At 62.5% G+C, this 13202-nt stretch overlaps 1 protein-coding gene across 1 annotated transcript; it reads left to right on the top strand.

The window, feature by feature from the left end:
- The first annotated feature begins 1727 nt into the window (after positions 1-1727).
- SKOR1 (SKI family transcriptional corepressor 1) lies at positions 1728-5891 on the top strand. The gene is made up of 8 exons (XM_017830228.1): positions 1728-3758; positions 3793-3889; positions 4280-4387; positions 4499-4570; positions 4813-4887; positions 4976-5050; positions 5539-5604; positions 5692-5891. Exons 1-8 carry the CDS (start codon positions 1743-1745, stop codon positions 5787-5789), a joined length of 2607 nt encoding a protein of 868 aa, XP_017685717.1. The 5' UTR covers positions 1728-1742; the 3' UTR covers positions 5790-5891.
- Positions 5892-13202: the final 7311 nt, after the last annotated feature.

Genomic DNA, 13202 nt, shown 5'->3' with positions numbered 1-13202 from the left:
CGCCGGCAGGACCGGCGGACACCGTGTCCCCCCGCCGCTCCGGGCCCGCCGGTCCTGCCGGCGTGGCGTGAGCCCCCGTGGGGAACGAAAAACACGAGCTCGCCCCCTTCCGCCCTCTCCTCTCGGCGATTTCGTTGCCGCCCGATGTCCCCCCCTCGTCGCCGGTACCGCTCCCGCACCCGCGCCCCGCAGCGGAGCGCGCATCCCGGCCGGGAGAGGGATGCGCGGCAGCGGCGCGTCCCCGATTTCGATGGGGTCCCTCCGCCACTCCCTCCGGGCTCCTCTTTTCGTTACCGCCCGCTCCCCCCGCAAACTTTCAACGAGCACCGCTCCCCCCGGGGTGTCCGCACGGCGGGAGGGGGGCGCGGGGGGGCCCGGGGGCGCGGAGCGGCGCGGAGCCCCACGCAGGTGCGGCGCGGGGCTGATCCCCGATCTTACCTCGGGCAGCCCGGGCGGGTCCCCGCTCGGTGGCGGCCCCCCACGGCCCCCCCCCGCTCCCTCCCCGTTCACGCCGTGCCTTAAAGCCGCGCCGTGATTGACTGGAGCGCATCGGTGATTGACGGCGGCGGGGTCCCGGAGGCCGTTAATGTAAATATGCTGGTGCTAAGTGGGTGTGTCTTCCCGTTATTTTAGCTGTCACCGGATCAATGTGCAGCGTCTCCAAGTACGGATCCGGATCCTCCCTCGGTGGCGCGGCTGGTCACTCGCTCTTGTTGCATCTGTGCCGGGCGGACGCGGCGGCGGGGCGGGCGGCGGCCCCGCGGCGTCGGTGAAGGGCGCGCCCGCTGCCCGCCCGCCCCGCGCCCCGGAGGCTCCGCTGCCCCCGGGAACGGGCTCGGCGCGGACGGGGCCCCCCCGGCCGATGGCGGCCCCGGCGCCGGGCTGCGGCCCCTAGTCCCGAGCAGAGCCGGCACGTCCAGCAGCTCCGCGGCGCGGTGAGTGCGGGCGGGCGGCGGGCGCAGGGGAGGGGAGCGATGGGGGGGCGGAAAGCGGGGCGCGTTTTCGGGAGTCGCTCCCCGTTATTTTGTGTAATTACCACGGAAGCGGCTTAACCGCCGGGAGCCCTCCCCGCTAAGCCAATTTGCCCGGCTCGTTGCTGCCCTTCTGCTACGTGCGGCGGGTGCTGCCCGCCCCGGCCCCTAATCCGCCCGCGCCTAATCGCCTGCCGGGGACACGACAAAGGGGCTCCGGGGCACCGCGCCCGCCGCCCGCGGGCACCGAGCGCCAAGTTTGGGCCCGCCCGGTCCGGCCCGGGGCTCGGCCCCTCCGGCCCCGCCGCCGCGGGACGCGCCGGCCGCATCCTCCGGAGCCTTTCGTTGGAGCCCGCCCGGGGCTCGCCGCAACCCGCGGCCCGGCACGGCCCGGCGAGCCGGCACAAAGGGAAGGCAAGGCAAGGCAAGGCACCTGCCGGGGACTCGGGGAGGAAGGAAGCGGGGACGGTGACCCACCAGGACGCCCTTGCCCCGGGCTCCCGGGGTCGCGCCCGGCGGCGGGTACGGCGGCGCTCGGTACCGGCGGCCGCGGTGCGGGGGATGCGCTCCGGCCCCGCCAGACCCCTCGGCCGGGAGGGTCCTGCGGCAGCGCCCGGGGGGCTCCGGGCCGGTAGCGCCGAGCGAAGATCGGCCGGGCCGCGGAGCGAGGATCGGCCGGGCCGGGGAGCGGGGCCGCGGGAGCGCCTCTAACCCGCGCCTCTAACCTGCGCCTTTCCCCGATTTTGTTTTGCAGGGGCGTTTTGGGGGGGAATGGAGGCGATCGCCAGTCAGATGGGAAATGGGAGAGATGCAAGCTCCTCCCCAAATTCAAAGCAAGAGCTGCAGCCGTACCAAGGCTCCAATACCCTCAAGCCCAACCAAGTGGGTGAGACCTCCCTGTACGGCGTGCCCATCGTGTCCCTGGTCATCGACGGGCAGGAGCGGCTCTGCCTGGCGCAGATCTCCAACACGCTGCTCAAGAACTACAGCTACAATGAGATCCACAACCGGCGGGTGGCCCTGGGCATCACCTGCGTGCAGTGCACGCCGGTGCAGCTGGAGATCCTGCGGCGGGCCGGGGCCATGCCCATCTCCTCCCGCCGCTGCGGCATGATCACCAAGCGGGAGGCGGAGCGGCTCTGCAAGTCCTTCCTGGGCGAGCACAAGCCGCCCAAGCTGCCCGAGAACTTCGCCTTCGACGTGGTGCACGAGTGCGCCTGGGGCTCCCGGGGCAGCTTCATCCCGGCCCGCTACAACAGCTCCCGCGCCAAGTGCATCAAGTGCAGCTACTGCAGCATGTACTTCTCCCCCAACAAGTTCATCTTCCACTCCCACCGCACCCCGGACTCCAAGTACACCCAGCCCGACGCCGCCAACTTCAACTCCTGGCGCCGCCACCTCAAGCTCAGCGACAAGACGGCCACGGAGGAGCTGTCGCACGCCTGGGAGGATGTCAAGGCCATGTTCAACGGCGGCACCCGCAAGCGGACCTTCTCCCTGCAAGGGGCGGCCGCCGGCGGGCCCGGGGCCGGCTCCCCCGCCGCCAAGGCGGCCCTGCACCCGCCGCCGCCCGCGGGCCCCGAGCTGGCCCCGGCGCACAAGAGCCTGCGGTGCAGCGGGCAGGAGGCGGCGGGCGAGCGCGGGGCGCTGGGGCTCGCGGGGGCGCACGGCGGGGCCGCGGGCGCGCACGGCGGGGCGGGCGCGGTGCGCAGCTACCCGGTGATCCCGGTGCCCAGCAAGGGCTTCGGGATGCTGCAGAAGCTGCCGCCGCCGCTCTTCCCCCACCCCTACGGCTTCCCCGCCGCCGCGTTCGGACTGTGCCCCAAGAAGCAGGAGGAGGCGCTGGGCGGCGCGGGGGGCGGCGAGGCGGGCAAGGGCGGCGCGCTGCCCCCCGGCATGTTCTGGGGACCCCCGCACCCGCACCCGCACCAGCCGGCACAGCCGCCGCACCAGCCCGGCGCCGCCAAGGACAGCGGCGTGTACCCCTCGTTCCCCGTGTTCTGGCCGGCCGCCGGCAGCCTGCCCGTGCCGCCCTACCCCGCGCAGAGCCCGGCCAAGGCGGCCGCCACCGCCGTGGTGGTGGCGGCGGCGGCAGCGGCGGCGGCGGCGGCGGCCGAGCCGGCGGGGCTGGCGGGGCGGCACGGGGAGCTGGAGGGCTCCGAGCCCTCGGGCAGCGGCAGGAGCAGCGCGACCCCCCAGGAGGGCGCGGGGGCGGAGGGCGAGCGCTGCCCCAGCGCCCTGTCGCGGGCGGCGGGCGAGGAGGAGCGCTCTGGGGACGAGGCGCTGCTCGCCCCGCTGCCGCTGCCCAGGAAGGGCAGCTACCTGTCCGCCTTCCGCCCGGTGGTGAAGGACGCCGAGAGCATCGCCAAGCTCTACGGCACCCGCGAGGCGTTCGGCGGCGCGGGGCCCCGCGGTCCCGGCTACCTCTCCCCGGACTTCCTCAGCGAGGGCAGCTCCAGCTACCGCTCGCTGTCCCCCGGGGGGGACACGGCCGAGGAGCCCGAGGTGGACGTAGAGTCCAACCGCTTCCCGGAGGACGAGGAGGAGGAATCCGCCGCCGTCCCCGCCGCCGCCGTCCCCTCCGAGGGCCGGGAGCCGCCGCCGCCGCGGCTGCTGGCGGGGCCCGAGGAGCCGCCGCCCGCCGGGGCCGACGGGCCCGAGGAGAAGACGGGCGAGGTGCCCACGGAGGGCGGTCCGGCCCCCGACGGCAGCCCCGAGCGGAGCAGCAGCAGCGGCGCCTACGAGGTGCGGGGCCGGGAGGGACCTGCCCTCGGGGGTCCCCGCGGGGCCGGCCCGGGGGCCCTGACTCGCTCTTTTGTAGGTGTTCGCGCCGGAGAGGGGGGAGCCCCTGCAGCCGCTGAAACCCGCCGCGTCCCTGGGAGCCCCCGCCGCCTTCCTCTGCACCCCCGAGGCCAAGGGTAACGCGGGCCGGGGGCGGGCGGACGGGGCGCTCCGAGGGCGCGGCCCCGGGGGAGGCCCCCGCCGGCGGCTCAGCCCCGGGGGGGCACCCGGGCCGCCGCTTTCGTTTGGGGGGATTTCGGGAGAAAAGCGAAACAAACGGTTCCCGGGCGGGGGTCGGGGCCGGAGCCCCCCCGGGCCCGGCGATGCCGCCGTGGCCGCGGCCGGTGCGGCGGGGATGGGCTGGGAGGGCCAAGCTCCTGCCCACAAGCTACTTTCCAACAGCAAAGCGATTAGGATGTCCGCTAAGAAGGTTTTAACGAGGGCTTTGTCCGTAATTATGTAATTAAGGATATATCAGGACCATACTTTCATTGCTTATGGTTGAAAATCGGTTTATTAACTTTAAGAGCAAGATAAAGAAGACAATCACTCCGCGGCAGAGGATTTAGAGACCAGAAAATCCTATCAGGACCAAAGGAATGTCTCTCATCCCAGCCCTGTAAATACCGACAGAGGTAAGCCCCGCTCCGCGCTCCCCCGCGGGGCGATGCGCGGCCCCTCCGCGGGCGATGCGGGGTCCGCGGAGCCCCCCCGGCGGGGCTGACGGCGCTTTGCCCCCCCCGCAGGCGAGGAAGGCCTTGCCATGGATGTCACCGGGACGCAGCTGGTGGAGAAGGACATCGAAAACTTGGCCCGAGGTGAGGCGGGGGTGCGGGGCGAGGAGTGCGGGGGTCGGCGCCCCGACGGGACGGGCTTGGGGGGGCAGGGGGGGCTGGCGGCACCCCCCGGCCTCTCCCCGCGGCTCGAGGTATTTGTGTTTTGTGCAGGAGTGATTAACTCCTGTGATTAATGTAACGTAATGCGATTAGCGCCGCGCTGAGCCGCCTCCAGATGGAAAAGTGCGGGCTCCCCTCAACCCCGCCGTGTATTTTTAAAACAGATGAGTTACAAAAACTGGTCCTGGAGCAAATGGAGCTGAGGAAAAAGCTGGAGAGGGACTTCCAGAGCCTGAAAGGTACCGCTGACCCGTCCCCCGCTCATCCCCCGCCCCGGCCGGGGAGCGGGCCCCGCTCCGGGAGCGGTGCTGACCCCCCGTCCCGCAGATAACTTCCAGGACCAGATGAAGCGGGAACTGGCGTACCGGGAAGAGATGGTGCAGCAGCTGCAGATCGTCCGAGGTAAGGCCTGGTCGAGCCCATCCGCCCATCAGAACTTTTATTTTTTATCTCCTTTTATCTCCTTTATTTCTTTCATTTTTTTTTTCTTTTTCCTTTTTTTTCTTTCCCCCCCCCTTTCCTCCTATTTTTTCTTTACTTTTTTTCCTTTTTTTTTTTTTTTTTTTTTTTAAATCTCTATCCTTTCGTGCCCTCCAATTCGTCTCGGCATTTCCAGCCGCCCCGCAAACGGCTGCGAGGCATCATTACACGGCAGCGAATGCACCTTCCCTCTCTCAGTAATTTCCGCACGGGCTAAATTAAAAACCGAGGCGTAAAATTACGTGGGAAGCCGCGAAGCCGTGCCCGACTTTGCACCCATCGCGTGCCCCCCCGTGCCCTCCCTCCTTCCCCCCCTTCGCGCTGCGGTGCCCTCGGGCCCGGCGCATCCCCGACGGGGCGGCCGCGCTCAGATTGGCCCCGGGCGCGGTGTGATGCTCCCCCCATCCCAGACACGCTGTGCAACGAGCTGGACCAGGAGAGGAAAGCGCGCTACGCCATCCAGCAGAAGTTGAAAGGTACCGCGGTGGGACGGGAAGGGGGGGCACAGACGGCTGAGGGGGGGCCTGGGGGCTCCGGAGGGTGACGGTTCCATCCCTTTGCAGAGGCTCACGACGCGCTGCATCACTTCTCCTGCAAAATGCTGACCCCGCGGCACTGCACGGGGAACTGCTCCTTCAAGCCGCCGCTGCTGCCCCAGTGAGCCCCCCCGGCGCCCCCTCCCCCCGAAGCCATGCGGGCACAGCCCACACAAGCCATTTCCACGAGGAGACACTTGTACATAGAGGACTCGGAGCCCGGCTTTCCTCGGACTGGCAATACGGCGGGGGGCGGCCCCGGGCCGGCCGGGGGGGAACCGGGCCCTTCCCGGGCCTCCCCCTCCCCGCTCCGCCTCCCCCCTCCCTCCCTGTGTGTCCGCTTCTTCCACCCTCGTCCAGACTGGAAACAAAAGTGGCTATGTGCAATGGATATAAATGTACTGTGATTCTCTTGGTACAGTATTTGTCGGATTTTTATTTATTTATGATGTATATTTTATCCCCCCCCCTCCCCGCCCCGGGCCCCCTCCTTTATCCCCCTTCCATGTAAATTCTGGATGTAACGGCACTTTAACGGGCGGACCCGCGACTCCGGAGGCAGAACACCGCTCGCCCGCTCTGGGGACAGACCCCCCTCTGTACGTGATTTTGGTTCTTTAATAAAAACAGACTTTAAGAAGCCGCCTGGTGCGTGGGGCTGGCCCGGGGGGCGGGGGTGTCTCCCCCCGGGGGGGGTGGGCTCGCACGGCCCCGACGGCCGCCCCGGGGGTCCGAACCTGGGGGGGCTGCGAAGCTTCCCCGATCCCTCCTCCTCCTCGCCGCAGCCGGGAGCTCATTAATGCCCATTTATATGCTCGTTTCACACATGAAGGTATCCCATTAATGAGCTCTGAGAGCGGGCGCGAGGTGCGCGCACACCTATTACCCCCGAAATACCTGCTTTCGGCCCAGAATTAACCTCGCACCGCGGCGGGATCGGGATCGGGATCGGGAACGGGACAGGGACAGGGACGGGGGAGGCTGCACCGGGGTCCTGGGGAGCTCCGGGGTGGAAGGGACCGGGCGGGGACTCTCCCCGGGAGCTGCGGGAGGGATGCACCGTGATCCCACTGCGGAGGCCGGGACCGGGGAAAAGGATGCGGGGACAGGGAGCATCCCGAGGATCAGCAGCATCCCGGAGACCGGGACCAGTGCGAGGGAAGAGGGTGGAAGGGGGGGATCACCCGGGGGGCTGCGCGTTGCCCGCCCCGGCGGGGTCTGAGCGCGAACCGGCCCCGGGAGCGCCGAGCGCGGCTGTGCCGTTAATTAGTTTGCGGGGCTCATTAGGCGGTTCCGCGGCCTGCGCCGCCACCGCGTGGGCGCAGCCGGAGGTGCAGCCCCCCCTTCTCTCCCCGCCATTCCCGACCCCGGGATCAGCTGTGCCGGAGCAGGAGCAGTGACTCCCACCTATCACCTGAGGGGGAGGAAGCCCATCCCGGCCCGGGCATGCGGACATGGTTGGCTGGGATGGAGGTTTAAAAACCCTTGGCGTGGGAGCACAGGTGATTTTGGGGGATTCTCTTTGGTTTTCTGAGCTTCAGACAAAGTTCCCATGGCTTCTTTGCCCCATCCCTGGAAGTGTCCAAGGCCAGGCTGGACAGAGCTTGGAGCAACCTGGGCTAGTGGAAGGTGTCCCTGCCCATGGCAGAGGTGGAACAAGGGGGCCTTAAAGGTCCCTTCCAATCCTCTCTGGGATTTTCTCCGTTGGACGCAGACATCCTGCGCTGTGTGAGCTGAAGAGGTGTCTGGCAGGTGACCCTGAGGGGGAGCAGTGGAGCTGGTGCCATCTCTCATGCAGGTAAGAGCTTGGGAAGGGGGGTCATCTGCTGGGAAATGGAGGGGATGTGTAAATCAGGGAGCAGAATCAAGCTCTGCAAACCAAGAGGTGGTCACTTGAGGGAATGAAACAGTTGGGCCCCTTTGGAGCTTGTAGGGGGGCACCTGAGCCTCTTTCTTTGCATGTTCCTCTGTGCCCTCCTGGCTGGGTCACTGCTGGCACCTCGTGNGGATTTTCTCCGTTGGACGCAGACATCCTGCGCTGTGTGAGCTGAAGAGGTGTCTGGCAGGTGACCCTGAGGGGGAGCAGTGGAGCTGGTGCCATCTCTCATGCAGGTAAGAGCTTGGGAAGGGGGGTCATCTGCTGGGAAATGGAGGGGATGTGTAAATCAGGGAGCAGAATCAAGCTCTGCAAACCAAGAGGTGGTCACTTGAGGGAATGAAACAGTTGGGCCCCTTTGGAGCTTGTAGGGGGGCACCTGAGCCTCTTTCTTTGCATGTTCCTCTGTGCCCTCCTGGCTGGGTCACTGCTGGCACCTCGTGGGCTCGAGCTGACCCTGTGCAGGGACCCCAGAGGGGCCTGGCCTGGGTCCCTGTGTCCCTGCCCAGCCCTGCTGTGCCCACCTGCCTGGGCACACCCTGTGTGTGGCAGCAGTGCCTGCAAACACGGGGACAAAAATGAACTATGGTGTTGTATTAATATTTTCACACTACTTAGCTCTCATTAAAATGTACTTTGCAGAATTTAATATGCGACTTCAAATGACACAACGTATTAAGTGCTTAATATACTAGAAATTATGAAACTATTATAGTCTAAGTAATATGAAATAATTAGAGTGAATTAAACTTCACCGGCAGAATGAGGGAAAGGCTTCAAATTTTTTATTTTTATTTTTTTTTTGTCTCAAAATAGTTGAATGCAGTAATAGCCCCTGAAAATAAACAACCAGAGTTAGGATTTTTAAATAATTAAAGCAGGAAGAAGCCTGGAGTGTCTGTATTTGAGCATGTGATGCATTTGGAAGCGGGGAAGCAGAAGGTCTGTTTGCAGTAGCTGATGGAGTTGTTCTTTCAGGCCAGTGGCAGAGCAGCTCCAAGGAGCTGCTCACCAGACCTCCAGCCTGGCCAAGGCTTGTCCCCATATGCTGCTTCCCTCTTGTGCACAAGGCTGGTGGCTGGAGCTGAGCAGACGTGGTGGCTCTCGGTGACAGAGAGGGTTCCATGTGGCCTGTGAGCTGGGAGACCCCTCAGCAGAGCAGGTCCCCTCTTACTGGGGCTGCCAACACCAGAGACCCCCTGTTAAACCCACAGGAGGTGGCCTCTGGCTTTGGGAAGGGATTTGAGCCCCGGTGTGGATATTGGGGGTGAATCTCAGGGGCTTTTCTCGCAGGAGGGGATCCCCTGGAGTGGGGGGTGCTCTGCAGCAGAGATGCAAAGCACTGGGCTGAGCTGCCAGGCTTGGGCAGGGGCTCTGCCCTGGGGTGTGGGAGGAGGGGACTGGGTGGGACTGCACTGCTCTGGCATCCCCGGGACACGGAGCAGGGCAGGAACCTGCTCTCTGTGTTTCACAGGCCCCAAACCCGTGAGGAGTGGGGGCAGCTCCGAAGGGGGTTGTCTGTCCAGCAGTGTCGTGGTGGAATTCAGAGGATGCCATGAATGAGGGGAGATTTAGGGTAGATATTAGGAAGGAATTCTTGGCTGTGAGGCCCTGGCACAGGTTGCCCAGAGAAGCTGTGGCTGCCCCATCCCTGGAAGTGTCCAAGGCCAGGCTGGACGGGGCTTGGAGCAACCTGGGCTAGTGGAAGTTGTCCCTGCCCATGGCAGGGGTGGAATGGGATGAGCTTTAAGGTCCTTTCCAGCCCCCTCCATGATTCCATGGTGACGCCAGGAGGTGGCGTTCCCAGCGCCGCTCTGCTCCGCGCTCCTCCCGGAGTTTGGCTGGGTTTGAACTGAGGTTTTGTGCTACTTCCATGGAAACTACCAAAACTGCCCCTTGGGAATGCGCGTCTGAGCCGGAGGGGGGAAGCACAGACAGCTCAGCCTGGTCCGTGGGCTTATCCCAGCCCGGGGCAGGACGTGGCATTCACCCTCACAAGGTCCCTGTCCTTCCTCCAGCCTGTCCTATTCTCTCTGGGACGGTCCCGTCCTCCCCAGGATCGGCTGCTCCTCCCAGCGGGTGTCCCATCATCCAGGTGGATAATAAGGACAATATTGATCCCAAGGGATGGCTGCCAGCTGGACTTTGTGCCTGGACACATCCTTTGCTCCTGGCAGTCTGGCCAGTTTTCCTACTATTCCACTTATCCAGCCTGTATCTCACCGGTTGGGCTCCGAGGATACTGTGGAAGCTGTGCCAAAGGCCCTGCTGAAGCCAAGGCAAACAAACCCCTTGATTTCCCCTCCTCCACAGGGCCCTTTCATCCCAAAGGGCACCAGGGAACGATCTGTGCCTGGGGAACCTGCACTGGCTGTTCCCAGTCACCGTCATCTTGGCCTCTTGGGAGCGCATTCCAGCAGGATTTGCTCCATCACCTTCCCAGGGCGGTGCTGGTGAGGCCAAATGTTCTGCACTGACCACTCTGGTTCTTCCTCCTCTCCCAGACCAAAGCTGGCAGTCACGTTTGCTTTTTCCCAGTCACCAGCACTGCTGAGACCTTTGGGAGATGATCCAGTGGCCCCCCAGTGACTCTGGCAGGTCCCTTGGGTGCTGCCCACCCAGCACCACGGATGTCTGTTTGTCCAGGGGGCCAAAGTGGACCTGAAATGTTCAGCTATGACCAAAATGTGCTGTGATATGGTGGCTGCCTCTGCCTCGCCCCAGCAAACCCAAAAAAGCTCTTTCTCTGGGGAAAAATCCCAGCTATTTGAGGCTGTGTCTGGCTCCAAGGGCTGGGGTCAAGGTGTGGGTTTGGTCCTTGCCTGGCTGGAGGTTCCTCCTGCCTCCATCTCCAGTGGTTTTGGGAAAATTTATTTTGAGCAATGATGTGTCTGGCTGGTGTCCTCTGGGTTGAAATTCAGTATTTTAGAGACATGTGTGAACAGGACAGAAAGAAGCTGTGTGTGAACAGGATGAAGTGTCCACATGTGAGGAGATGTGGGTTTAATTAAATGGATTGAATTTTGGGTGCAAACAAGACTTTGTGCTGTGTGGACAAGAGAAGGGCGTGCACGGGGCAGCTCTGCCTCGCTTACAAAACCATTTATTTCCATGTAACAAAGTGAACTCTGTGGTTCTCCTGGAAACTTAAAACACATTTTCCTTTTTATTTTTTTTTTCTTCTTCCTTCTTAAGAGCTGAAAATTCTTTGCTTTGGTCTCCTTTCTGACTCTTAATGAAGTCGTGGGATCTGCCTCCCCTCATCGTGCCTGTTCTCGCTCTGCTTTGCTGCCCAGCCCTGTCAGAGGCAGTGCTGGGATGGGCCCTCCTCTCCCCTCTCCCAAATATTTCACACCTCCTGACACCAGCCCGGCTTCAAAGCCCACAACAAACACAGAGGGCCCACTGAAGGCCAGGCTTCCACTGAAGTCTGTCAGAGCTGAACATTACACATCCAAAGGCGGAATTTGACACTAACAAGTGAATTCTCACTGTTTTTCCGTGGAGGGATTAAGCTGCTGGTGCCACAGTGCGGGTGGATTAACTGGGGAGGGGGTGGGTGAGGGGGACTGATGCCTGTGCTGGAGGTTTCCAGTTCATCCAGGGTTGGAAGCAGCCATGGGATGATGGGTCCCCAAGAACCTCACCCTGAAAATTTGGCTGCCCAGAGCCACTTCTCCTGTGCTGTAATCAAACTAATTGGTAGCCTGGGCAGGGGGCAGTGGGCAGGAGGCACTGCCCAGGGCTGGCACACGGAGCTGCAGGAGTGCTGGTCCCACTCTGCTCATTGCCAGCCCTACACAGGGTCTTGCAGACCCCAAGGCCTGCCCACCCCTGTCCCCAGCGTGTCTTGGTGGTGGTTTCTCATCCCAAATGGCCACTGGTGAGCTTTGAGTGACTGTGCCAGCCAGGACACACAACCCCAGAACGGGTCAGGTTGGAAGGCACCCCTGGAGGTCACCCAGCCCACCCTCCCTGCCCCAGCAGGGTCCCCAGGAGCAGCCACTCAGGGTTGTCTTTTGAATATCTCCAGGGAGGGTGACCCCACACCCTCTCTGGGCAGCCTGTTCTGGTGCTCAGCCACCCTCACAGCAAAAACCTTCTTTCCAATGTTCAGGTGGAACTCCCTGTCCCTCAGCTGGTGCCTGTTGCCTCCTGTCCTCTTGCTGGGCACCACCGAGAAGATCCTGGCTCCGTTCTCTTGGCATCTTCCCTTCAGATAGTTACAGACATTGACTGGAGATCTTATCTCAGTTTAAACCTTATTTGATCTTATTTTGGAGATCTCTTCTCCAGGCTAAACAGGCCCAGCTCCCTCATCCCATCCTCCTAAGAGGGATGCTCCAGTTCTCCCCATTGCTGGGGGACTTGCCCCAGGAGCTCCGTGTCTGTCTTGTCCCGAGGAGCCCAGCACTGGGCACCATCCCAGGTGAGGCCCCACCAGGTCTGGGTAGAGGGGCAGGATCACCCCCCTGACCTGCTGACATGGGCAGGCAGTGCTGCAGGACTGTTGCTCCCTTTGGGAGAGGACAGGGGCACCTTTTTGGGAAGCCTTTGCCCCGTTGTGCTACCCCAGCTCTGGAAGCAGGAGCAGCCTTCAGCTGGAAGGGCCATTAATGTCACCCTCCACAAGCACTGTGCTCACAAAGGAACCTGCCAAGTGTAGCACATTTTAATTTGCTCTTTTCCCAAGCATTCCTGGGTTTATGGCTCGGCTCAGGCTGGATACAACGCTCTGTGCAGACATAAAGCTCCCTCCAGAGGGTCACTCCACACCACAACCTTTGGGGGCTCCCTCGAGGACGTTGATGTGCTGTTTCCTGGAAAGCATCTGCCCAAAACGGGGGGTTTCTGTTGGATTTTGCAGAAATCTGAGCTTTGGAAGCTGGCAGGGACGTTTGTCTGTGTGGTGGTTGTGTCTGGCAGGCTGCTGGCTGAGCACAGGTATGTTACTCTGTCCTCTGCTTTAAATGCTTGGTTGTTTTCAGGTGGTATGGATTTGGGAACATGGTAATTATGTAAAAACGAAAGAGAAAGGGAGGGGGAAAAAAAGGAGAAACTTGAGAGAAAATGCATTTTGAGTGATGCCTGTGCCATGTTGAGAAGCACATTTGTAGTTTCTTACCATCTGTAGCAACTTGTCCAAAGCAAACATTACCAGTCAGTCCAGGTTTGGCTGCATAATTGCCATAAACCATTGCAAGGGCATCCAGAATAGCACAGCCCTGGAACTACTTCTAGGATTAGGTCCTACTCCCTTGAAAAATAAACCTTGGCAAGAGCTCAGTTCTCCCTAATAAAAATTCCATTTTCACAGCTCTAATCAAGTTTTCCAGAGCTCTGGTCCAAATTAGAAACTGCTCACAGAATATCTGACCCAGGAGAACAAGATGGAGCTTTTCATTTAAAGCAGCACCAGGCTGGAAATTTCCAAACTTCCCAGTGGTTCACCTGTGGCAAAGCTGTGGAGTGTGTCCCAATAAATCCATCCCTTCCATGGCAAAGCTCCTGGTCCCTGCTCGCAGGTGGGAGAGTCTCCTTTGGAGGATTCTTCCAGAAATGGCATCTCTCTTCACAGACAGGCTGGGAGAGCTGGGAATGTTCACCTGGGGGAGAGAAGGATCCAGGGAGACCTGAGAGCCCCTTCCAGGGCCTAAAGGGG

Source organism: Lepidothrix coronata, unplaced genomic scaffold (genome assembly GCF_001604755.1).
Source record: "Lepidothrix coronata isolate B3197 unplaced genomic scaffold, Lepidothrix_coronata-1.0 Scaffold176, whole genome shotgun sequence".
Lineage (NCBI taxonomy): Eukaryota > Metazoa > Chordata > Aves > Passeriformes > Pipridae > Lepidothrix > Lepidothrix coronata.
The sequence above is the reverse complement of the archived record's forward strand: the minus strand, read 5'-3'. Positions and strand labels throughout refer to the sequence as shown.